The sequence below is a fragment of the Phyllopteryx taeniolatus genome, chromosome 14 (genome assembly GCF_024500385.1).
Source record: "Phyllopteryx taeniolatus isolate TA_2022b chromosome 14, UOR_Ptae_1.2, whole genome shotgun sequence".
Classification (NCBI taxonomy): domain Eukaryota; kingdom Metazoa; phylum Chordata; class Actinopteri; order Syngnathiformes; family Syngnathidae; genus Phyllopteryx; species Phyllopteryx taeniolatus.
Genome location: NC_084515.1, coordinates 6,980,351 through 7,007,660, shown reverse-complemented (window position 1 = coordinate 7,007,660; position 27,310 = coordinate 6,980,351). Strand labels below are relative to the sequence as shown.

The window sequence follows — 27,310 nt, the reverse complement described above, 5'->3', positions numbered from 1 at the left end:
CAGAGTGTAACGACGTGTGCTTCATGTATTTTTAACTCCCCTCTATTATTGTCTCATCTTTTGATATGTACATTACGCTTATGTTGTTCGTCGTGTTTTTAGCATGAAATATGATGACGTCGCCGGGTCTGTAACGTAGCTGCACGAGCGTCCGTCGCGAGTCAAGTGACGCACAGTAGAAGCGGGACGCTCTTCATTTCTCTTACTGGCTACTAGGTCCTTGTGATTGAACCACTTCGAATGTACACTTTCGAAGTTATGTAGGCTTTAATCCCGCCAGGGCACCGCGATGCTAGCGTGACGGTGTTTCTCCAACCGCAGCATCTGACTCGGCTAACGTCATGGAGATGGACCAAGTGACTGCGGAACCTGGCCGGAGGAATGCGGAGGAAGCTGAGCTCAGTCTACAGCTGGACCTCGCTGACACAGGTGTGTGTTAATACAAAAAAAAGGAAAAGTGTTCGGAATCACCTTATATCCACTATATAGTGCCGAAAATACAGTGAGTTCGCCATTTTGTTGTGCTGTTCAATGTGCAGTGTGTAGGTTATGTTGATACTGAGTACACGTGTTCAACACCGCCAGTACTTCTGAAATAGCATATTTCTTCAAATTACAATTAATTATGTTATTTGTATTTAATGGTATTCATCTATGTGAAGAGACTGACCAGTCAATATCACCATGAGGTTCCTTTGAGATGTTTCAGCTCACCCTCCAAATGTTGAGATTTTCATTTAACTTCATATTCATTGTATTATGTAGCTCAGTGGTTCGCAAACCTTTTACACCAAGTACCACTGGAAAAAATAAAATAAAATACTTGGCTTTGCATGTACCACCATAATGACCATCATTAAAATACAGTAGCGTAGTATAGGTTCATAAAAAACGAGGCAGGGGCTTTATTCCTAAAAAGCATATTTAATATTGTAAGCCACTGTAACATTACACACGTTAAACAGCAACACTGTGTTTGAATTTTGGTAAATTAAAAAAACATTTAAATTATGATTAAATGAAAATGTATTGCACATAAAAGTAAATTGTACCTATATAAATGTAAATAAACAGTTGTACGATGAAATGTGTTGCATTCAGAAGTTGTACCTATATATATATATGTTTGTAAATAAACAGTTGTATGATGAAATGTGTTTTATTCAGAAATTAGATGCAACTGAACTGTACTTAACACATGTTACAGTGTAACATTATACACAGTTTGAACATTTAATTCAGTGATTCTCGCCTACCAATAGAGTGAGCACGCGTACCATGAGTGGTACTCATACTGTACTACACTTTGAGAATCACTGATGTAGATGCTGGTAGAAATCCATATTGGTGAAGCTTTTTTAATTTTTATTTAAAAAAACAATTAACTGCAAGCAGACAATGTACATGCAAACAGCAAAATATGTGAGCTTGCTTACAGGGTGGACAATGACAGGGTGGACATTTTTTGCTAATGTTAGCATTTATTAATCACATGGTGGATCTTCACTTAGCACCATTATTCAGTTAACAAGATGACCGTGTACTGTTTAATATATAACATTTTTATAGATATAAATTATATTAATTGATATTTCACTATGACAGAGTGGAAATATTAAGGTTGACCACATACAACTGGTTTCACATACACATGATTATGAAAACTGAAACGTAAATATTTTTTTCTGAAACTATCCACTGTTTCCACTTCCATTATCTTATTCCACTAACGCGATATTAATCAGAATAGCGCACAACGTATTATTGCAAAAAACAAACAAAAAAACTTTAGTTTCCCTTGAACTGTTTTTACAGTTACATAATTTTCAGATAAAGGCGTATCACAAGTTCAATTACAGCTGGTTTTCTGTTGCAAAATGGCCCACGCTGGCTTCTCCACATTGGGTTGTTTGGGATGCTGTCACTCAAGACTTGAGCTCTAGATGTAAAACTGCTGTAGGATACGAGCTGTAGAGGGACTGGCTGTATTGGAATCGTTGGTCATTGTTTGTTTGTGTACATAAAGAAACATGAAACCTGTTCTTAACACATCGCTTCAGGAGGTACTTCCTCAGCCTCTCCACATTTTTGCATGTCTTTATTTCCTCCTGCCTACCAGATATGATAAGTGATTTACATAATGCGACATGGAATTATAACATAAACCACACACAGACACACACACGCACACACTAATCCCTTGACATAGAACCAAGAACTGCTGTGGAGAGTGCGGCAGAAAAAAATAACATGGCATTATTTTAATGTTTAGATGCTAACATAAATTAAGAGTTACATTAGAGTATTCAGTGTGCAGTGTTAATGCGTAAGCGTAATGTGGTGCATATGATTAGCATAAACACATTAGATTATGCTTCTTGAACTGAATACCAAAGTGCAGCTCCTTTGATATGACACACAGGTCTCTGATATTATTTGATTTTACAAAATTCAATTTCCAAATGAGCTTCCTACAGTAAATGGGTTGAAATGAGTCATTCAGAGAGTCAAAACAAGCCTCCTCACAGGTAGTTTTTCTTGTGTGTTGCTTATAGCTCATGACACAAAATTCTTTCTTAACCCTAATCCTTCTTGTGTGTGCGCCTCTCCCCCATCTTAATCCTTATTGTTATGCTTGACAGGCTTTGTTACAGCATTAATCCACAGATTTGGACGTCTGAATTGTTTTACATAAAATTGTACAGTACCTTTAAATAGTTCAATTAGGCTCACAGAGACATTTTCAGAAATAGAGAGCTAACAAACGATTTGCTTGGCTGTTTAAATTTACACTTTATGGGTGGGCAGGGGTGGCATGGTGATCAACTGGTTAGCACATCTGCCTCACAGTTCTGCGGACTGGGGTTCAAATCCTGGCCTCGCCAGTGTGGAGTTTGCATGTTCTCCCCGTGTCTGCTTGGGTTTTCTCCGGGTACTCGCGTTTCCTCCCATATCCCAAAAACATGCATGGTAAGTTAATTGGAAAATCTAAATTGCCCGTAGGTGTGAATGTGAGTGCGAATGGTTGTTTGTTTATATGTGCCCTGCGATTTGCTGACGACCAGTTCAGGGTATCCCGCCTCCCGCTTAGAGTCAGCTGGGATAGGCTCCAGCATACCCGCGACCCTAGTGCGGATAAGCGGTACAGAAAATAGATCAGGGGGGCCCAAACTTTTTGGCTCAGGGGCCACATTGACGTAAAAAAAATGTCATGCGGGCCAGCATTAATTTTACATGCTACCGACGAGGGGAATGCTTTTTTGTATTTATTTTAATTTTACTTTGTTTTACTATGCTGTCTGCTGCTAGGTAGATCTGATAACTGCCTGGGTAAATGAAGGTTAAAATAAATATTAATGAAATGCAAAATAAAGTATTTTTATGAAATTTGACTCAAACTCAAACTTTATTCATCAGAATCAACAAACAACATGTTTGCATTAATGTTAAGGGTGATACTGAGATCTCGACTGCAGTAAATGAGGCAGGTCTGGCTCAAAAGCGGTGGTTTTAATGCGGAAGATGTCACGCAGGTGGGACTCACTTAGTCTTGTCCCCACGCGGTTCTTATTCATGTTCATGACTGAGAATGTCTTCTCACACAAGTATGTCGAGCCAAACAAGCTCAACATTTTCTTAGCAAATGTACGAATCTCTTGGAACCTGTCTCTATCCAGCTGCTGGTAAAAGTTGACAAGAGGGAGTTGTTGGTACCGGCTGCGACACTCTGTGTCACACTCCAGCTCAATGAGCTCCAACTGCAGGTGGGCTGGAACGTCACTGAGATCCACGGAAACGGGAGAAGAAAAAAGCGTGATCTCCTTTTCAATAGTTGCAAAATCCCTGAAACGCTGTTGAAACTCCTCAGTCAGAGATGAGAGGTTTGCGGCATACCTCCTCATTTGCGCAGTGATATTGTGCGCTGGTAAACGGGTCATTATTTCTTGCAGAGATTGGAAATGTGTGGTATTGGGCTGCGTTTGTGACAGGTGGGTTTGGAAAAGTAGCAGCTTGGTCCGAAAGGCTTTAATATGTGAATACAGTTGGCTTATCAATGCATTTTGCTCCTGAAGGCTCGTGTTCAGGTTGTTAAGATGTCGGGTTATGTCAACTAAAAATCCAAAATCAGACAGCCAAACAGGATCGGTTAGTTCTGGCATCGGTTGTCCCTTTTTTGCCAATTATTGTCCAATTTTCTCTTTGAGTGAGTAGAAACGCTGCAGTGCAGACCCCCGACTGAGCCATCTTACATCAGTGTGATACACAACATCTCCGTATTCAGCGTGGATATCCAGTAGAAATTGTTGAAACTGGCGGTCACACAGGGCTTTGGAGCGAATATAATTAATAGCCTTTATCACCGGTTTCATAACGTGATCATATTTCAGATGTTTGGCACATAGAACTTGTTGGTGAATAATACAATGGAGTTTTATAGCTTTACCTCCTTCTTCGCTTACTTTGTTACACACTAGGGTTGATAATCCACTGTGCTCGCCAACCATGGCATGTGCGCCATCCGTAATAATCCCCGTGATTTTATTCCACTTTAATTTTATGTCATGTACGGCGGAACAAACAGAAGCAAATAAATCTTTCCCTCTTGTTTGGTCCTTAAGGCTCTGGAGGTCAAGTAGCTCTTCACGCACGTTCATTTCACTTTCCACTCCTCTAAAAAAAATCAGTAACTGAGCGCTGTCGGATGCATCCGTGCTTTCGTCACAAGCTAACGAAAAAAATTCTAACTCCACTCCTTTTGCGTCCAACTGTCTCTTAATATCAGAAGAAACTTCTTCGATCCTTCGTGACACAGTGCTACGAGCCAGGAAAACATTGGCGAACTGTTGCTTTTTCTCAGGACAAATGTTCTCCACCATTTTCATCACACGGTCTTTAATAAATTCACCCTCAGTAAAAGGTTTGCAGTGCTTGGCAATCAGCGTTGCCACCTCATAGCTTGCCTTTGTTGCATTTTCATTCGACTCACTGGCTCTTGTGAAAAAGTGTTGCTGTGCCGTTAAACCAGCTTCCAGTTGCTTCAATTTTTCACTGTGTTCGTTCCCAGTTAGCTTGTCGTAATTAGCATGTTCCGTCTGGTAGTGCCTCTTTATATTGAGCTCCTTGAACACAGCCACAGTCTCTTGGCAAACTAGGCAGACGCAGTTGTTTCTAAACTCAGTGAAAAAATATTCAGACTTCCATTTGTCCTGGAAACGTCTGCCCTCGCTATCAACTTTCCTTTTCTTACTTCCAGTTGCCATTTTAGAAATGGGCAAAAAAACAGATCATGCGCAAAAGGGCCCCGCGAGAGTTCAGCCACAAGTTTACTGCCATCCTGTGGTGAAATATAAAATCGCGCGTGTATTTTGTACTGCCGGGCCACATATTGGTTTTATGACAGAGGCTTCGGGCCAGTGGAAATATGAACACGGGCCGGATTTGGCCCGGGGGCCGGACTTTGGGCATGTCTGAAATAGATGGATAGAAGGGTGGGCAGACACTCCTGAGAAAGAAATTATCATATACAAGCAAATAAAAAGTAAATTTTCCATAGTATGTCCCCAGCGGCACACATACAAAACAAAAAACGCATTACAGTGTACCTCATATTTTCTATAAATTATGTTGAATTATAAACATATGGGCGGCACGGTGGCCGACTGGTTAGAGCGTCAGCCTCACAGTTCTGAGGTGCGGGGTTCAATCCCCGTCCCCGCCTGTGTGGAGTTTGCATGTTCTCCCCGTGCCTGCGTGGGTTTTCTCCGGGCACTCCGGTTTCCTCCCACATCCCAAAAACATGCATTAATTGGAGACTCTAAATTGCCCGTAGGCATGACTGTGAGTGCGAATGGTTGTTTGTTTCTATGTGCCCTGCGATTGGCTGGCAACCAGTTCAGGGTGTACCCCGCCTCCTGCCCGATGACAGCTGGGATAGGCTCCAGCACGCCCGCGACCCTAGTGAGGAGAAGCGGCTCAGATAATGGATGGATGGATATAAACATATGAAAACAGCAACAGCAAATCATATGTATACTTAAGGAAATAACCAAAATTAAAAAACACAAAATGTTATGTTATGTTATGCATTACTCAAAAAAAAAAAAAAAAAGACTTCAGGGAACTTTATCGACGTAATACAATATATGAGCTGTGGAGGTAGATGGACTGCATTTCAATTTCAGTGGTAGAAGTTCTAAAATATTTTAGAACGGGACACATACAGTATTCCCCATAGAAATGCCAATGATTTATGTCATGATGCCAATACAAAAATCATTTCACATAGGGTATTTCTTGGGGGGACGCGGGCACTATGCTGCTTCCTGAAACGCTGCCCTTTGTGGCTGTACATATTTTATAGATCAGAAGCCGCCACTGCCTGTCCCCTTTTAAGGAAAACATTCATAACTTTCCTGAATTCTGTCATTTAATTTGTTGTGTCCCTCTCACCAAATCAATGATTATGGGGACGTGTTTGATCTTGAGCAGAAGAAGCTTTTTTGACATTTTTGTTTATTCTAAGTTTCCAACTGAAGACGTTTCTTTGTGTCTGTTTATCCGCGAATACCAAGTTATTTTTGTTTTGTCATTCTGCTGTTGATCCTCAGTGATGAAACAACATCTGCTACAAACGCTTTGCTTCAACATAGCTTAAAAGTTCATTATCCCGACTTTGTACTTAATCTTCACGCTGGCATGGCCTAAAAAAATCAGCAGTACGACGCACACCAAGTGGTTTTTTGTACTTTGAAGTAGATTAAACTTTTTAGTTTCCCTTTGACTTTTGCCATTGCTGCTCTCTTGCCTTCTGTTGACATGCAACCCAATTACCAAAACAGCCTCCTTGTTGGCTGGAAAGATGTTGCCAGTCCTAATCCCTGTGTGTGGTTGGTTGCAATGTGATCTCCAGACCTCAGCCAATAGTGGCACTCAGATTAAGGAGGAAGTCAATCCAATAGAAGAGTTTTTGCTCTTCAGTACCAATGTAATTCTTGCAAGAATAGGAATCTCAAGAGTGCAAAACTGCTCTGGTCTTATTGCTTTGTCATTGACATTTTACTACTTTGCATTTTTGTTTGGGGATATCAAACCTTTGCTAAAGACTGAACTCTTCTGCTTGGTGAGTTAATTAATAATTTACTATGAATTATTGTTAATTATACATAGCAGTATCTCGAACCATGTCTACAGTGTGCGGATTATTTCAACTATTACAAGTATATTAATTCAAAGTTAGTTAGAATTAGTTAGTTCCCTCTGAATCTTAATTCTTTATCCTACAAACACATTTTGCACAATTCTACGCTTCCAGTTTTGAAGTTTAGAGAAGACCATTTTATTTCCCAGCATGGGTGTCCCCCAGTGGGCAAAGCAAGGTCCACAAAGGCATGCTTGGTTGAGTTTGGTGTGGAAGAACCCCATCACTCACCTTAGGGAAGAATGAAAAAATGATCAATGAAAATTTCAAAAGACAAAATCTTGACTTTTTTATTCCTCTTCTGTTATTGTGGTTGTTGTGGCTAAATGTAAGCCAAATCCTACATCTATTCCAATTTGACTTCCTCCAGTTGCTCAAATACATTTGTCCAAATAGAATCCTTTATTCAGGGCCTTTGGAAATAGTAGTGCAGTGATGTTTGTCATGTAGAAACTGAGGTAGGAAGCAGTTGAATAAATATTGAGTTCAACCATTGCTGCAGGTACCAGTTAGGTCTGGACAAATAGATAAATAGATGCATAATTGCCCGCTTCGACACGGTTCTAACCAGACAAATGTCACACTAATGTTTGACCTTGCATTTCTCCTCCTGTTTGTCTGTAGATCCAGCCAAAAAGGGTCAAGTAGAGGTGAGTGTGCTGGTTCACTTTTATATTTGTAAGTGTTTTTAAGTGTATAATATACTCACTTTTTCGGTACAGATGCCATCCCCATTTGGAGCAGCCCAAGCTCATGAGAAGAAAATTGGCCACAGAAGAGTAGATGCCTCGGGAGAGACAACATACAAGAAGGTTAGCTGTCCCTCTTCTTAATTTGTATCTTTTTGCTTGTATAGTGGTGCCTTGAGGTACGAGGGACCCCACTAAAGAGTTTTTCCTGATACGCGCCAGCATTTGGCAAATTTTTTTGCTTTGACTTGCCAGTAAAAATGTTGAGATGTAACCGCTGTATGGTAGCAGTAAACTCAACTCACGTTAAAACAAGCAGCAGTTTGGCATATCGTTAAAATGTTTAAAAAGAAAAAGAAAAAAAAGAGGCTTCATGGTATTTAATGCCCCTCCCAGTTGAAGTTTACTTTCAAACTAAACATAAAACAAAGAGATTCACATGTGTATTTAAAACAACCACTTAACTTTACTTTAAAGTCTGCTAATGTAATGCTAACACATAATGAGAAACTGCATAGAAGGGCTAACGAATAACATCTTTGTGCTGGTGTTATAACTCTTTTAATGGATATTTGAACACAAACGGTGCAACACGTAGACAGACAATATAACAATACTCACAGGCGTAGGCATATATTCTTTATCCTCTGCAGAAAACAATTAATATTACAGCAGCTTTCAGAGTCACATAGTTTTGTAGTTTTGAAACCCTTATTTGTTTGTGTTTGCATGACTGTATTATACTGTCCCCCAGGGGGCCACGTTGCACACACCAGAAGAAGCCACAAAGAATTCATGATGATGAACAAGCACAAACTGTTTAATTCTTTCATTATTATTTTAGTCATATTCTTGGTCATGGGCTAAATTAAAGTCATACTTTAAGGCACCACTCTACTTATGTATTTTCTCCTGAGTGAAACTATATATTACGCTCTCTGGTTGTTTGCACGTATTATCTTGTGGGATTCTTTCCATGATTCTCAAGTATTGCTATGCAAGCTTTGCTTCAAGATTCCATCAGCTACCCTGCACCTACATGTGACCGTGTTCTTTTATCTGCCACCCCCAGACCTCCTCCTCTGCCTTAAAAGGGGCCATCCAACTGGGGATTGGATATACTGTAGGCAATCTCAGCTCCAAGCCTGAAAGAGATGTGCTCATGCAGGACTTCTATGTGGTAGAAAGTATCTTCTTCCCCAGGTAGTGTACTATGTACGTTTGTTTAAGCATAGTTGACATGCTGTATTAGCATATGTAGCGTGTAACCCACACTTTGTTTTTATTCATCCTGTTTTCGCAGCGAGGGCAGTAACCTCACACCGGCCCACCACTTTCCAGACTTTAGGTTTAAAACGTACGCCCCTGTGGCTTTCCGCTACTTCAGGGAACTGTTTGGGATCCGACCAGATGACTACCTGGTAATGTTTTTAGTTTAAATAGAAAGTAAAATGTTATTATTGTATTTTTGTCTCATGGCAAGCCAACAAAAAAAAGGACCAAAAAGTCAGCATTTTTAATATGCGTTGCATTCAATGGATCTTTAGTAGGTGAGGTGCCGCATGTTAATTTGTTGCACTCCAAAGCATAATAAAAACAGCGTTATTAACCATTACTGCTTCAAGCACCAATTAACAAGGCTTAAGATGATCATTTAATTCACTTCAGAGTGCTATGCAATTTTCTTTCATGGGCCTGATAGATTTCATGTTAGCAATGTAATAGCGCTCACTTTGCCATGAGGTAAATATACTGCAGATTTGTGTGAAGTTCTCTCTGATCTCTTCTAGTTATCAAATAAAACACCCCATGCCACACCATACGTATTTACATGTAGATATCTGAAGCAACAGAAACAGCTGTTTCACGTGCCGTCACACATGCATGTGGGGATGCACATTTGCATCCATGCGCTGGCACACGCTGCACTTGGCTGCAGTATTTAAGCTCACACTGACGCCTTGTGCCAGAGGAAGATTAGCAGACTAAAGCTACCTTTTTTTAAACTCAACCAGGACATACAGTTAGTGTAAAGCAGGGGTACTTAAATACAAATCCTAAAGGGCCACAAATAAATTTTTCAATTAGTTAAAGGTCAAGGTCAGTCAAGCCATATGCAATAATACTGTGATATTAAAATACAAAATCATTTTCATTTAAAACTATGAAGATACTCAATTTTGACGTGAATTAAAAATAAACATGACACGTGTCATGAATTTAAAAAAACTTTATATAAGGGGTATTAGAACAGTTTTTTAAAAATATAAACACAAAGAACCACATTCAAGAAGGGACTATATATTAGGGCTTCATACTTTGACCATGGGAAAGAATAACCATATACAGCTTGGTAAGTGAAGCCAAACATAGGATAAATAATAACAATAATCAAGTGAGTACGCTTACAAACAATATCAAGAGCACTATTAAGTTAGTAACATTTACACAGTTCATTTATCACTTGTATTACTGTCTGGTCTTATCCTGAAAGACAAAGCGTATCACTTCCTGTAGCAGAAGCAATGGATAACGCGTAACTTTGACTACTAAATATTACATAAAACACTCTAATAATGCATTCTGGTGCAACAAGTAATGGCTAATACTAACAAGGCACTACAGTATACTTGTGTGTCGCTACTCACTTTGTCATTGATGCACACCACCGAATGAAATTTATAAACCAGTACACACAAACTATCGACTGAGTTCTGTTCTGCTTACAGCCAGGGCGATGCCAATGCCCATGCCACGTGAACTGGTCATTTCCAATAACAAATATACAATTGAACACAAGTGATAAATAAGGCGCCCACATTATAGAAAGCAACATAAAGTATTTTCCCTCAAAAAATGAATAACTTTGGGGTCTTTTCTACAGGCTTTTTGTGTATCGTTGGCATGGAGACAAGTCCCTGTTATTCGTGTCGACCCAACCAAAACACATAGTGCAGGAAAAGATTTCTCATTTGGGGCACACCTAGCACGCGGTAGGCGCCAAACTCATGCGTGCGACTATCACATACACAAAGAATGGGCTGATTGTCTTGCGGCCATACTACAATGAGAACACCAGATCTCCACTGCTCTTTCAAAGGGCCGTAACAGCAGCCTTGTCGCCAGACCTCAGTCTTAAGGGGGGAACATAAAATTCATGGGAGTGACAGTTATTATTACCGTACACACATTAGCCTTCATATTTTTGATAATCCTATATAACCTACTGTATTCGCGACGCACTGATGCACGTAATCATCATGTTAAACCTAACCAGCAGCAAGTATGACCAGCTACAACACCAGTCCTAATTATTTAAAGCAATGATATACATATCCACAAAACACTTCAGTGTTCAACAACAACACCGGAAGCATCAAACTGAAAAAGCATCACAGTGGTTACCGTTTACAGGCTCAAAAGAGGGACATTCATCGACAATACACACACACACACACACACAAAACCTACTTTGAGTTGTATCTCAATATAGCATGAGGTGGTGTCTCTCCTCATCAACACATCCTTCCAATCAAATTCTTGTGTTTGGCCCTTTTCAAGCTGAATCACACGGGCCTTGCATCTGGCCAGCTTCTGCACCGATGGATGATGGAAAAAGAGTATTCACACATTTCCGGGGAAGCTCCTAAAGTTACGTCAAAGTTGCAGGTTGTGACGACAGTCGGTACAACTTTCCGTATGTTCATTATTGTCCATTTTCCATCTTCGCGGGGAACCGGGTCCAGCCGTTTACCAGGAATGACGAGCCACAGTATATTCCGATTCAACCACGAGTCTCAACAAATATAACTAGAGGTGGTCAAATTTTTAACCACTTGCGGATATCCATAATTAATAATTATCAAAAAATACTTGCAGATTCACTTCAAAAATTGTGCAGGACTGTTGCAAGCCAACATGATTTACATATGTAATGTTACGTAAGCCTACGCAGTATGCAATGGCCCAACGTTTTTTTCCCAGCAAGGATAGGCTGTTGCAGATTAAGTTGCCATCGGTCTAAAACTACAAAAATATCATGCATCCTCATTTGTAAGAGTTGACTCTAGCTAAAACATTTGAAAAGCACAAATCAAGCTGTGTCAAGTGTTTCCTAAAGAGTGCTTGCCTTGGTTTTATTGTAGGTGTGCTTTTTGTGTGCTCCTTTTCAGTATTCCCTATGTAACGAGCCACTGATTGAGTTAACCAATCCTGGAGCTAGTGGCTCCATTTTCTACGTAACACGTGATGATGAGTTCATCATCAAAACTGTCCAACACAAGGAGGCAGAGTTTCTACAGAAATTGCTTCCTGGCTACTACATGGTAAGTTTCATCATGTACTACTTATCATAGGTTACGGAGATCAGTCATTTGTTAGGGCATTGTAGTTGTAGTTATGAATTCTGTCAAGCAGCAGCTTTGCGATAGACAGAGTGGTTGAACCTAGCTAAGAACTCCTTAACAGGCTTAGCAAACCACAGCATGAGCTAAGACTTTGTGGATGTGTCACGCTGTCCAGCAGGGGCAAGCACCCAGGAATGAAATAACTGAAGAACAAGATTAATGAATAAAACGTGAGCAAAGCAAGCATGCAAAATCTATTTATATTGCCATTCACAAGAACACAAAGTGCTTTACAAGATGAAAACTACTCCCAAAAAGTTGGTTAGTTGACTTGGAAGGTGACATTTCGAAATCAGTCTGAAATGCAATGGAGTATAATTTTTACAGGTGAACTTAATTTGACCTTCTCTAAACTTAAACTAAACCTTTGAATGTACATGTCCAACTGTTCAGTGTTTCAGTACTTTTTGCAGAACTTTCTGTTCTCTAACAAGGAGCTACCTTTTCATAAGTAGTGTATGTCAAGTACACAAAATACTGGGAATAAATTGAATGACATTTTCCACTGATAAAAATAATTTACAATCTTCTTTATTCTCTACCTTGCCCTTCCCCAGAATTTGAACCAGAACCCTCGGACATTGCTGCCAAAGTTCTTTGGCCTCTATTGTGTCCAATGCGGGGGTAAAAACATCAGAGTTGTCGTGATGAACAATATTCTACCGCGTTCTGTACGCATGCACCTTAAATTTGACTTGAAGGGCTCCACTTACAAGAGGCGAGCATCTAAGAAGGAGCGGGAGAAAACCAGACCCACTTTTAAAGATCTGGACTTTCTGAGTGACGTTCCCGAGGGCCTCAGTCTGGACCAGGACACATACAATGCTCTGCTCAAAACTCTGCAAAGAGACTGTCTGGTAAGAGAGACAGAATTGTTGTTGAAAATAGGTAGACATATATGAGTAGGTGAATAAAAATAAAATAATAAGAAAGTCAAAAAACAGTTAATTTCCTCAAATTATTTTATAATGAGTGTTTCGTGTCAGGTGCTGGAGAGTTTTAAGATTATGGACTACAGTTTGCTCCTTGGGGTCCACAATAAAACACAAGCACAGAGAGAGCGTCAGTCCCAGGGTTCACCAGCGGGTGGCGTGGATGAAATGCGGCCTGCGGCCCAGAAAGCTCTGTACTCCACTGCAATTGAGTCTATACAGGGAGGGTCCACATGCAGGGAAACTCTAGACCATGATGACACGTAAGTCTCACAAGGCTCTCATCTGCACATGCACACACACGATGGTAACTTTTTTACTCTGATTGCAGAATGGGTGGCATTCCAGCTGTGGGAGGCAAAGGCGAGCACCTCCTTCTGTTCATTGGTATCATCGACATTCTGCAGTCCTATCGGTATAAGTCCCGCATTTTAATGATTAATTTACTATTGATGCCTAAAGTCACTTTGAGACACTGAGAATTTTTACAGATTTACAGTACATTGTGTCAGTGACTTTGCATATCCTTTGACTTATTTTAGATAATTGCCGTAATTTCTCGTGTATAATGTGCACCCTTGTATAATACGGACCCCCAAAGTTGATCTAAAAATTCTGGAAAACCCTTCAACCTATGTATAATGCATTTTTACAATGCATGATTTTGCTTCGACACATATGATCAAAACATAAAGTATTATCTGTAGTTTGTTAGTTTTTTTCAAGCACTTTATTTGAACACATACTTTATTTTTATTTACTTGTTCTTATTTTGAAATTTACAGCCATACTTTTATTTAGTGAATGAGAAAACATACAGTTGTGCTCAGATGTTTGATTACCCAGGCAGAATTTGTAAGATGTGTACAGTTTCTTTAAAGAAAACATGAAGGACCATGCGAAACACATTTAATTTTATTTTAATGGGATTCAAATTATACTGTCATGCATTTCAGAAAAGCATTATCATTAATCAAAACATAACTATAAATAAATTAATGATGGTTGTTGTTTAGTCATCAGTCGTATTTTAAAATAAAAATAAAAATATTTCACAAATTCTGTCCGAGTATGTAAACTTATGAGCACAATTGTACATATTTGCAGTCATATGTACACCTGTGATATTGGAATTAAAGTGTAGGATACAGCTTTTTTATAACCACTAGGTGGCGGTGGTATATTAGAATGAAAGTGTACAACTTTTTCATAACCTCTAGGGGGCGGTGGCATATTGTAATGAAAGTGTACAGCTTTTTCATAACCTCTAGATGGCGGCATATATTTATAAACTGGGAATGTATTTTTCATTTTCCCCTATACATATGTATAATGTGCATTATTTACTTTTGACAATTTTTTGGGGGGAAATAAAAGCGCATTATACACGAGAAATTACGGCAAATCAATGTGAGTCAAATTCTAATACCTTCTGAATCGTCATTTGTGGAGTACAATGAGCCCCTGCCTAGTCACGGTTCGCTATTCACAAATTCCCCCTTTTTTTTTTTTTTTTTTTTTTAACTTTGGAACATAGCCTCATCAAGTTTTTGTGCTCTTTCTGTTATGCCCTATATGCCACAAGCTAGTGCCAAAGCCCTATCTTAATAGGAAAGTAGTAATTGGTGTCAAGTAAATATGTTGAAATGATAGATTTCGACTGAGAGACAGGCAAAGTTTAGTCTGGGTGGTTAGTGGACGTTATGGAGAGCCTTTCTTTTTTTATTTTGTTTTTGTGTGTGTCACGAGATGGCGCCAAGGCCCTGACTAAAATGGAAAGTAGTTGAGTAATTGGTCCAAAGAATACATTTTGACAGAGACTTTTTTTTTTTTTTTAATATGTCCGGGAGGGGCTAAGTTTAGCCTGGGTTGTTATTGAATGTTGCAGAGAGTATTTGGCTGGTACATGCACACTTCCAGTGCGTTTTCAAATAATACATAAGCCATTTATTTTTAAGTGTAATGTTTTAATATGAGTTTGAAATTATATTTAACTGTTTAGGGATAATAGTTTCTGGTGTATTTATGGTTTACACTATTAGTATAGGAAATTATAACAAATGTAGAGTAGCGTCTATAATTTCCTAATTTTTTTTGCTACTCGTGGCGACTGTAGTTATACTCAAGCTAACACCACATGAAGGAATTTCGATCAAATCAGAACTTGGCATGTCTATGTTGCACATTACAAATAGATGAGAGCCATTAAAAGATGGAAGGTTCCAAAAGAAAAAGGCCAAATACATAGGTGCAACCTTGTACAAACTTTTACCACTGATAAATCCATTGGTTGGCATAAGTTAGTAGCTAATGCGTTTGAAAAGTCAAATACTTCACCTAAATAACTCAGTTATCTTACAGATTGATCAAGAAATTGGAGCACTCCTGGAAGTCTCTCATCCATGACGGGGTGAGTAGATTTCCCTCGCTTGTAGCATTCAAATAAATGAAGCTGATAAAACTGTATCTGCCTCATTTATTTTAGTAAGTATTTTACGCAGTGCATATAAAACACTGTGCACTGATATCAGTCATTTATTTCCCTAACCGTCCTCAGGACACAGTGTCAGTTCACAGGCCGGGTTTCTACGCTGAGCGCTTCTACAAATTTTGTAGCGGCGTCGTCTTCAAGAAGAGTTGCTGTGAGTTTGTAAATGAGCATAAGACATTTACTGGCCACAACATTAGGTACACCTGAATGAAACCAAAATGAGCTTTAGAAACTGATACAGATACTGATACAGTCCTTGTACAGTGGTGCCTTGAGATACGAGTGACCCAATTTATGAGTTTTTCAGGATAGGAATTGCCTTTTGGACAATTATTTGCTTTGACTTGAGATATGAGCGCTGTCTGATGGCTATGAACTCAACACACCTTATAATAGGTTTATCTATTAGTTTGGCAAATAGTGAACGATTCTTCAAAAAAGAGGCTTTCAGCTATTTAATGCCACTCCCAGTTGAAGTTTAGAAACTCGGAGAATTACATGATGTGTATTATAAACAAGCATATAGCTTAGCATAACTTAATGCTAATACATAATGGGAAAGCAAATACAACCCTTTAAGCAGTTAATGTTTTAACACAAATGGTGCAGGAACAGGCGGCACGGTGGCCGACTGGTTAGAGCGTCTGCCTCACAGTTCTAAGGAGTGGGGTTCAATCCCCGGCCCCGCCTGTGTGGAGTTTGCATGTTCTCCCCGTGCATGCGTGGGTTTTCTCCGGGCACTCCGGTTTCTTCCCACATCCCAAAAACATGCATGGTAGGTTAATTGACAACTCTAAATTGCCCGTAGGTGTGAATGTGAGTGCGAATGGTTGCTTGTTTGTATGTGCCCTGCGATTGGCTGGCAACCAGTTCAGGGTGTACCCCGCCTCCTGCCCAATGATAGCTGGGATAGGCTCCAGCACGCCCGCGACCCTAGTGAGGAGAAGCGGCTCAGAAAATGGATGGATGGGTGCAGGAACATGTTTAGACATTCAATATAAATGCATTCCATCATATATTCATTATCCTCTGCGTATACTTGAAAGAAGCTGAGACACGCGGAGAGGAACCGAGATGTCTATACTGTACAGATGCCTATGTAAAGTATATCCATTTGTCTGTCATATACTGCCCCCAGGTAGCCAAGGCGAGCAGGAGCACAATGGCGATTCAATTGATGCAAAATGTGACAAAAACTGTTTATTTCTTGTTAATTCTATTTATGTCATTACTGTTTGTTTTCATAAAGTACAACATAGAGTGCTATTTTTCACATTTTTAGGGAGGCTGGAGTGGATTAATGGCATTTTCATTCATTTCACTGGGGAAAGATGATTTGAGATACAAGGGATTTGAGGGACAAGCGTGGTCACAGATGCATTAAACTCGTATCTCAAGGCACCACTCTTTTTAGACCTCATCAGATAGCGAAGGTGTACCTATTGTGGCCAATGAATACTGTGTACTGTATGTATTGTGATCAACTGGATTTCTTAGCATGATATGATCTATATCTGCCTATCCTTTCCTTCCACAGCACTGAGGCCATCACCTTCTAAAAGGGGTCGAGGAGTTCTCGCCATGTTCAAATCTACTGCTGGTGGATCTGGGTCGGCCGGTCAGCATCCCTCGCAGAGTGATGAGAGGCAGGAAAACCTGGACAACCTGGAGAGCCTGCGAGGGCCTCATAGCTTCCTGGTGCTGGAGGACACTGGTAGGGACTCATTCAACTCAAATTGCAAGTTTGCTTTGCAAAAATAGTTTGCAAGCTCAGATAGATCCCATAATAACCCCTTAGCAACTTGACAACCATCACAAGTAATACAACTGAAAAAAATAAAGGGCGGTTTTTTTTCTTTGTTTTGTTTTGTATTTGCATTGTTTCTCTCTGAACTTTGGCACACTATTAATGTGAACTCTCTCCACTTGAGTGTTCCATTTTCTGTTTAAATGGGATAAAGTAAACTCTTATTGATCCTCTGGTGAAAGAACAGCTCAGCAGCAGAGCAGCAGCCGTGCCAACAAAATAAAGTACAAGCAAAACCTTCCCCAACTAGAAGTGTACTCTTTAGAGTAGGCTTACATCCAAGCCGTAGTAAACACCTCTTTTTTTTTTTGGGGGGGGGGGGGGGGGGGGGGGGGGGGGGGGGTGTTTTCCAGATGTATACAATGTCTAGGTTCTTCCTTGCCCTGTGCGACATTGTTCACAAAGTGTGAAAGTCAGCCTTGTAGTTTGAGCTTAATGCTGCTGTAAAAAATTACAAACTGTAACATCACACACAAGAATACTTGCTTGCTGGGTACACTGTAACATTGCAATTTTTGCCCAGTCTTTTGTAAATTTCCCAGAATCCCACAGCTGTCATCAGCAGTGATGCAAACTCTCCAATAATCTAAGCAGGAAAAATTAAAGACTGCCCTCCGCTTTTGACCCTCTGTTAAACTGGGCCAAAATGACCGATAATGGATTTTTCATCCGTAGGTCTTGCTTGGCATTGAAAACAAAAACTGACCGAGGGATATTTGCTTAAACATTTTAGCTGAGATACATTTTACATTTTCACATCCTCTCTCGTTATGCATGACAGGTATCACATAGAAAGAGGGCAGTTGGCCAACCTACTGATTTCTTAATCTTAAATGTAGAGCTGTGAAATACCCTTTGAATGTAGCATGGAGGCTCTGGTCTTCATTTCTTCTTGTTTACCAATTAGGGAGAGAGCCAGCCTGCACGCCGCCCTCCTTTGAAGACACCACCACAGTATCTATTGCCACCACGCTCTCCTCTAACAACTCCTTACCCACCACCCCCTTCGATACACCAGAGCACCCGCGATGCCGGAAACTACTGCTCTCACCCAATGTGGCCAAGTGAGTGAAAAAAAAAAATTAAATCAATGAACTCAATCACTGCCGTAGACGATTCTATTCATCAACCGTTTACTGATACAGACAAATATCACCGTCAAGTAAGTTTTTCCACGGTTAGGCGAGAAAGAGGGTCTCACCCAGCTTGTCTGACATTCAGGTTTGTAAACCACTGTAATGACTAAAAGATCACTGTAGATGGCAGTAATTTTTTATTTGAGATCAGCACGGCTTTTGAGTAAAAGATAAAGATTAGGCTCTGAATCTCGGCATGTCATGTCGACTATGAGGGAGAGAAATGCCAACACATTGGAAGTTTAAACGCCTCACACTCGAACAGAGTGTGTATATGTATATGTATTGTATAAACAGTGTAGGTGTCGTGGTGGGTAGGGGAAAGTGTGTGTAGCGATCGTAAGAAAAGATGATGGAGTGAATGCGGAACGGCATGTAAAAAAGCCCCTTACGTTCAACTCAAGTCATGTCATGCGCGGTTCATAGTAATTTTTCTATCAGTAAATTATTTATAGATTTATTATTTTACAGCGGCGGCACGGTGGTCGACTGGTTAGAGCGTCTGCCTCACAGTTCTGAGGACCGGGGTTCAATCCCCGGCCCCGCCTGTGTGGAGTTGGCATGTTCACCCCGTGCCTGTGGGGGTTTTCTCCGGGCACTCCGGTTTCCTCCCACATCCCAAAAACATGCATGGTAGGTTAATTGAAGTCTCTAAATTGCCCCGAGGTGTGAATGTGAGTGCGAATGGTTGTTTGTTTATGTGTGCCCTGCAATTGGCTGGCAACCAGTTCAGGGTGTACCCCGCCTCCTGCCCGATGATAGATGGGATAGCCTCCAGCACTCGCGCGACCCTTGTGAGGATAAGCGGCTCAGAAAATTGATGGAAGGATGGATTTTACAGCCCTTTCTCAGTCTTGGGTTTTTTTTTTTTTATAGTTCACAAAAGCAAAAATATTAACGTCAAAGTCACTGTTCTGCTTGATGTTTCTTTCCACAAAAAGCTTGTTTTCTCCACTGTTTAATCAGAAGCTAGTGTTTTTGGTGGAACCAACACATGTTCTACTGATTACTAAAAAACAGAAAAAAATAGAAAAACTTGTTTTTCTGGAGAAGAAGAAGAGTCTACTCTTTGTTTTGGTAGGTTTTGTTCTTATATTGTCACAGAACACAATATTCTAAGTGTTTTTAAAAAATCTGCCAACATGCTCTTAAAACGGCTGTCAGTGTGGGAAATCTGCTTTGAAAACGGCTGGCAGTGAATGAGTTAAATATGAACAGCATCTAATCAGTAATATTCTATTAATACAGTACATGCCATGTTGTGTTATTTTAGATCCCACAAAGAGGTGGTTGACCTTCATGAGAAGAAGCAGGACACCATAACAGTAGAGGTCGAGCTCAGGTACACACACGCACGCGTAGCTTTTTGTGAAATAATATCAACAGGTATCTATCTTTTAATATAAAACATTTTTCTTCCTCCCTACAGTAAAATTCCATCCAGCACAGAGCTCACACAGAGGACAGAAGCAACCTCGCCAGCTGACAATCAGCCCAGCTTCATTCCTCCATCCTATCATCCTCCCTTCAATCCCTCATCTGCACATTACTCCTCTACCCTTCCTCCCACCTTCCTGTCCTCCTCCACCAATGCTCAATCAGCTTGCCAGTCCTCCTCCACACTTTCCTCTTCCATCCGCCCCTCCACCAAACCACTCACCTCTCCATCCTCCCCCCTCACACACACGTTCGCTCGCACAGCCACGCAACCCACATGCTCCACTTCAGCGAAGCCTTCGGTCCCAAATGCAACCACACTCCAGCCGTCCTCAGGATTTGTCCCCATCCGTCCCGCGTCCCCTCACTCTTCCATGCAAAGTTCCTCCCCCCGTCTCCCTTCAGGCGACCCATTGAGCACTCCGGTGCCACAAGACTCGTGCAATCAGCTGTCTGTCTCCAGCAGCCACAACTCACTGGATGGGGAGGTGCAGGTTTCCGATATCTACTTCGTAAGTCCACATTTTTTTGTTCGTTTTTACTTTTTCAACAGAGGCGTATAGTTCCTTTAAAAGCTGGGAGACAGAGAAACCTGAAGAGATCATCTAGATCAGCGGTCCCCAACCTTTTTGCGCCATGGACCAGTTTCATATACAGTAATCCCTCTCCATATAGCGGTTCACTTATTGCGGATTCAGTCCATTGCGAATTTTTCCCAGTTACTGTCCTGCACATTCATGGTTCAGTTAGTATTGGTGGCTATTTGACTATGTTGCAGCAGTGACTAACAAAGTGACAAATGGGCTTTTACTTTGCAGAAAAAGAAACCTTACTGAGCAATTGTCAATCATCCATCCATCCATTTTCTGAGCCGCTTCTCCTCACTAGGGTCGCGGGCGTGCTGGAGCCTATCCCAGCTGTCATCGGGCAGGAGGCGGGGTACACCCTGAACTGGTTGCCAGCCAATCGCAGGGCACATAGGAACAAACAACCATTCGCACTCACAGTCATGCCTACGGGCAATTTAGAGTCTCCAATTCATGCATGTTTTTGGGATGTGGGAGGAAACCGGAGTGCCCGGAGAAAACCCACGCAGGCACGGGGAGAACATGCAAACTCCACACAGGCGGGGCCGGGGATTGAACCCGGGTCCTCAGAACTGTGAGCCTGACGCTCTAACCAGTCGTCCACCGTGCCGCCAATTGTCAATCACACAGTTGGTAAATAAACCATTTGCTTAGTAATCCAATGAACATGACTGGCATGCCACTGGTTAACACAAAAGCCATAGTGAGAGTTACATGAAATAAAATCACAAATACCAACCTAGCCCATCGTACTGTATAGCTAATGCACTCTCATCACAGTATGGAACAATATGAAACTGGTTGGACCAACAATATGGAATAAATGCAAGTAAAGAGCAACGTTTAGCGTAATTTTCTCCAACCTGTAGTGAAAAAGACCACCGCAAGGAATTTTGGAAAGCAGCAGCAAGCACCATGGAACGTAACCACCACAATAAATGAAGGATTACTGTAAGGCATTATTTTGAAAGACTGGCATAGGAAACAACTCAGAATAACACTGAATGTAGTTGTTGTAATTAGTGGTAGCCCTGCACTTGTTTCTCTTCAATGAGCTGGTACCATCTTGGGGTAATGGGAAACAATGACACCCAAAGAGTGTTACGTATTCCCGGTGGACTCCGAAATTTTGTTTTGGTTGCCATCAATGCAAAAAAATTGAATTGATTGAATCTTCTGAAGGAGTCCAGTGTTTTGGCACTCTTGAGATCAGAGGTCACCAACATGCTACCCGCTGGCACCCGGTAGTCCACAAGCACTACTTGAGTCATCTACCGGCCTTTTCTAAAAATAGCTTGCTAGTGAGAGTGATCTTTTTTGTCTTGCTATTCTAAAACAAAAACAAAAAAAACCTGCCACTTACTAGTGAGCGGCGTCTAACTTTTTTGTGGCTATTCTTATTTTAAAAACACGCATTGGTGTAAATTTGGAAATGACAGTATTTAAAAGAAATAAAAACTAAAATACAACATTTTCAGCTTTACTTACCTTGGCCATGTTTGTGAATGCAGAACATCTTGTACTCCGAGGTATTCCAGGTAGGTTGCAGTTCTGAAATGTGACAGAACTTGAATATCATGGGTTCCTGGTAGCTTTACGCTTGATTCTTCTCAAACCCTTGGTTAATTTGCGTCTTTTTCTCTCAACACGTTTATTGCGATCCTGTTGACTATTCGCAGCAAAACGTTTGATGGTTCTGTGATAACGCCCCAAAATCAGATATTTCAAGAGTGCTGCATCCCTCTGAGAGACTTCTGATAAAGAAAAGCTGCCTGATAATTACGCACAACTTTATATAGGGTGTTGAATCTGTTTGATCGCCACACCCATACTCATTACACAAATCCAGTAAGCATTCAGGTTTATCCAGCTGGGAGCTAGGAAATATGCCTAGAAGTGATGATACGGTCAAAATACTTACTTGCCTAATATTTCTGCACATAGTGTAGTTCAAAGGTCAGTATTGTAGCACATGACCAAACAAGGGCATTTGTATCGAGAAGCTAATGAGGACGATGATGAGGGGATAACCCCCCCCCCCCCCCCCCCCCCCAAATAATTGAAATAAATTAGTTTTTTCCCCAACTGTGTATCAAACTAAGTAGTCCTTTACAAAAATGAGTACCCGAGAAGTACTTGTCAGTTTCAAAAAGGTCGATGATCACTGCTCTAGGTGTTCTGCTTTGAATTTAATCCAAGCAGCTTTCTTTTTCTGGGAAATTGTTGGCTCTTCTTTTGTCTCATCATTCGTCCTTTTCCCCAAAAAGCGCTTATTTATTTATTTATTACTAATATTTGCTAGCTTGTGTGCTCACTTTTTTTTTACTACTGTATCACACTGTTGTGCAGGGGACACAGGCAGATATACCTAATTTTCAAAATAAAAACAGCCCTTGGACCATTATCTGCCTGTGGCACGGTGGTTGGGGACTGTTGGCCTAAATGAAAATTAAAAATGTTAATTCTGTCCCCTGTTGTTGGTGGCCCACTGCAGCTTGTGAGAGAAAAATCTATCTTTGCTTCCTTTGTTTTTCTTTGCTCTGCTGGGTCTCCTCGCAGTGGCCCAGTCAGGACAGCGTGATAGAGTTATGATGGTGAGAAGGAGTGCTTGCGTTTCGGTGTGCACGCACTTATGGGAGTTTCTCAAGCATGAGGCTGCCACTGCCAGCGGGTGTCGTTTTGACTGCATCAGCAAAAAAACAAACACTTTCCTGCACTGCATGATGTTTACATCTGTCAACCTGCATTCAGACACCCAGTCAACATCATGCAGAGCTCACCATCATTCCACCATTTTGTGCAATTGTTTTTAATTTAATTCATACATTTTCTCTCAAAAATCTGCTTCGATCATCTATCTCATTTTTCTACCGTGTGTGTGTGTGTGTGTGCGCGCGCGTGTGTGTGTGCTTGTGTGTTTCCGTCCATGCATCAGTATGCAGATGGCAGATATTGGGTATACTCTCCTGTTCTTGGCCGTCGTAAGCTAAACTCTAGCTCGAGTTACACTGTAAGTCACCAGCATGGTAGTTAGTCATTTGACATACTGGACCGATCATACATGCCAACATACTGCTGTAGGAGAGAAGCGCTTATACTTATGGATCTTCAGAAGTGTGCTGTTGTCAAACATTGTTTAATACCTGATTAATGATTGTGTGAATGCTGAGAAACAATTATATTAAAAAATTTATTATCATTATGCTCATTTTAACTTTCTGTCCAGTAATCGACCGCATATTCGTGGTTCACTGTATTCACAAATTTGCCTATTCTCGTTTTGCTGATAAATTCCCCTATTTGCATTTTTTCTGCTATGCTCCTTCTGAAATGTCCTAAGATGTCACAAGATGGCGCTAAATCCCTGTCTAAATAGGAAAGTTTTACAGTAACTGGTCCAAGGAAGTATATTGAAGTGATATATCTTGGAGAGACATGATTTATATGTGGGGGAGGAGCCAACTCATGTAGATCGATAATATAGCAATACTTACAGGCATATATTTTTTATCCTTTCCAAAAATGATTGATGTACAGGTAACAGCTTACTGAGCGCCTCCTTGCATATCTGTATGTTTGTATTATACTGCCCCCAGGCAGCACAATATCTATTGAATTGAAACAAAAAAATGTGACAAAAACAGTTTATTTCTCAGCATTTTATTTAAATATGTCATCACTGTATAGTTTTATAAAGTTCAATATTATAGAGTGACATTTTCCTTACTTAAAAAAAAACGTTTTTTAGTAGGCTGGAACGAATCAAGAGCATTTCCATTCATTTCAATGGTAAAAGATGATTTGATGTATAAATGTTTTGAGCGTGGTCATGGAACAAAGTACATTTGTTTCTCAAGGCGCCACTGTATTTATAATTTAAACTATTAAAGTAGGTAATTATAAAAAGGGGGAGGTGTCAATTGTGCACGGTTGTTCGGTATTTGCGGTGGGGCTCGCTCCCTATTATTACAGTAATCCCCCGCAGTAGCAGCAACACAAGAATAAATGCATCGTTCCTTCAATACTACCATGCTAACCGCCGATCAGTTCTGAAATTTTTGCATTTTGGGGATTAAAGGCGAGGTCATGGAAATCCAACAATCCGGCATTGACATCTGCATGGTACTGGTGATTGCTGTGACATTCTGTGATGTGTTTACAAAGTTTTCAGTTATTTTCCATCATTAGTATTTTATCTCAGTGAGAAAGTCTCTCAGCATTTTCACACACAATTCTGAATAAGCTCCAAATTCTACTTAAAGGCTTAAACAGGAACCTTCTGAAGGGCCATCATTCGCATTTATTCGATCCCACATTATTAAGAAACATTTCAGTTTTAGGTGCGTGTTAAGAGTTTTACATTATGTTTTTATTGGCTTTTTAGAGATTTAATGGCTTTTAGCACATTGTAGCTGACAAAGCTCATTAGTGCAAGTGAGAATTGAATCATCTGCACCATTGTTGACAATAACATAATTAAAGCTGCACACCTGGCTCATCTTAAATCCTATTAAAACTTGGTTCCATATTATTATATGCATACCGTCACTGTCGGGGGGAAACCTCAAATGTACAAATAATGCTATTAGTCTCGTCTGTTATTTCTTCGCATTACTAACCAATTTAAAGTGTTGAATGCTCAACTGTCTGACAAGAGTTGTAAAACTCCGCCTCTTCCCTCACTCTGCAGGAGCCATGCGGCATTATGTCGCCTCGAGATTGAAAGTCTGGATGTTTTTTAGACAATAACGAGGGAAAATAGTTAGGTTAGAAACATTTGAGTAAGCCTGCTTTGTCATGAATGGATCGCTGTATTTGTTCCAGAAGGAACTGGTCAGACACAAAGGTAAATGCATGAAGATTAATTTCCGCCGTTAAAACTGCTTCAGCAGTTCATCTTTTTTTTTTTTTATTGCATCACTTCTTTAGGACCTTTGAAAAAGCGTTTGGGAAGATGATATAAACACAGTCGTTTGCTTTTGAGAAGTACTAAAGCCTTTTTGTCTGATTGGAGGGTCGACATGAGCACAGACTTTGGTCATATGTCCTACCATTTTAATTAATGCATAATAAATTTGCCATTTTTAGCATATTACATTAGCGCTTGAGCATGATTTGGAGGTGGTGTTGTATTGATGTTGGTGCGCGACTATTGGATAGCATTATAAGGAATATTACCAACGTGAACGTTTTTTTTGGTAACTTAAGCAAGATGCCGTTTTTTTATTTTTTTTATTTCCTGAAAAATAGTGATTTCAAGATACAATGATTCCGCTCGACAGTGACGATATCTGTGATAATTTACAAATCTACTATAATGAAGGTAAAATTTGGAAAAGTAAGTGTGTCAGAAGACCAATTTTAAGAATAGTATCATAAACTTAACATTGCAGCTTTAAATTAAATTATGATGAGGAGTATTGTTACATTTAAAATGTTTTCGTCCTCTCATTTGTTTTGCCATCGCTCTCCTCTATCCTGTATTGCTGCTCTCTGCTGGCCAAATTGGTACCAACAGATTCAGGAGGACCGGAGCTGCATGCATTCTCCTCACTCCGGCTCAGAAGATGACTCATGAGGAATGAGAGACAGTAAGTATATATTTTTTCCCATTGTGAGCGTCTGCCTCTCCTTATTATCACGTCCTTGGCTGTATTTGTCTTTTAGGTGCTCAGAGGGGAAGCTGCAAGAACCAGGAAGGGTGCACGGAGCACAAGCTGTGAGATTTTACGAAATCATAAAGGCAAGATGCAAATTTAATGATACAGTACTCTTTGATGCCGAGAGCTTGGGCCGCATGTGGACTTTTAACAACTGTGAAACAGATCGACAGAACAATCACACTTTAAAGCATTTAGCATGGCGTGAAATATGTTCAGCATTGATGGCGCTCTGCCAGCAATGGCTATGCCATATGGACACTTTATGGTGTTTATTTTTTTAGCAATACTTACATCCAGGATGTATTATTAATTTATTGCACACTATTAATGCAACTATCTGTTGTAGTTGTTATTTTGTCATAATTGTTATTGACAGATATTGTTGTTGTTTTTTTCACTATGTGGACACAATGTCTACTGATTCATGGGTCAAAATGCCTTATTGACTAACTAACAAAAAAAGTCACATTTAGATCGACAATTTGTCTGAATGTTTATTGTGAGATATTTGCAGTTTTTGACTAAGAGCATAATGAGCATCCTTGTTTTCATGAAAAACTATTTTTTAAAAATTCATTTTTTAAATTGTAGATAAAATGTGTGCTGTAGCACAGTCTTGCATAAATCTATGCATGCCTGTAAATAACATGAGAATTTAGTATGAAATTGTATGAAAAATTGAGTACTATAATATAATTACGGAGCCTGTGCAAGGTCAATACAATAACTTTCTATATGAAAGCCGACAGTGTCGTCACAAGTTAATCCCTTTTTTTTTTTTTTTTTTTTTTGCATGTACAGTACTGTACGGATTTGCTTGCAGTTTCTTCCTGCCTATTTGTCCAAATGTCAATATGTTGTATATTTATTGATGTCAGCCAGCTATTAGCATGTAGAAAATGTGAGAAACTGGATATGTCCAACGATACTAGAGAAATTACTGAATAAAGGGTCTGTAACTGTA

The 27,310-nt window shown here is 40.1% G+C and overlaps 1 protein-coding gene across 4 annotated transcripts; it reads left to right on the top strand.

Annotated features, from left to right (window-relative positions):
• Positions 1 to 73: 73 nt before the first annotated feature.
• On the top strand, positions 74 to 27,310 carry LOC133489275 (phosphatidylinositol 4-phosphate 5-kinase type-1 gamma-like). Of its 4 annotated transcripts, none has more exons than XR_009791852.1 (18): positions 74 to 429; positions 7,823 to 7,848; positions 7,921 to 8,010; positions 8,960 to 9,090; positions 9,191 to 9,308; positions 12,060 to 12,212; positions 12,851 to 13,150; positions 13,280 to 13,488; positions 13,557 to 13,640; positions 15,587 to 15,635; positions 15,783 to 15,867; positions 17,254 to 17,430; positions 18,431 to 18,587; positions 19,933 to 20,001; positions 20,089 to 20,608; positions 23,243 to 23,277; positions 26,202 to 26,274; positions 26,351 to 27,310. XR_009791852.1 is itself a non-coding variant. In XM_061798185.1 (18 exons), the coding sequence occupies exons 1-17, from the start codon at positions 342 to 344 to the stop codon at positions 26,259 to 26,261; spliced, it is 2,391 nt and encodes a 796-aa protein (XP_061654169.1). In that variant the 5' UTR covers positions 76 to 341; the 3' UTR covers positions 26,262 to 26,274; positions 26,351 to 27,310. The 4 variants fall into 4 exon arrangements, 3 of the variants coding, with proteins under 3 accessions (XP_061654169.1, XP_061654170.1, XP_061654171.1); XM_061798185.1 differs by lacking the exon at positions 23,243 to 23,277 and adding an exon at positions 23,619 to 23,693 and having other exon boundaries at positions 76 to 429; XM_061798187.1 differs by lacking the exons at positions 74 to 429; positions 23,243 to 23,277 and adding exons at positions 6,972 to 7,120; positions 23,619 to 23,693.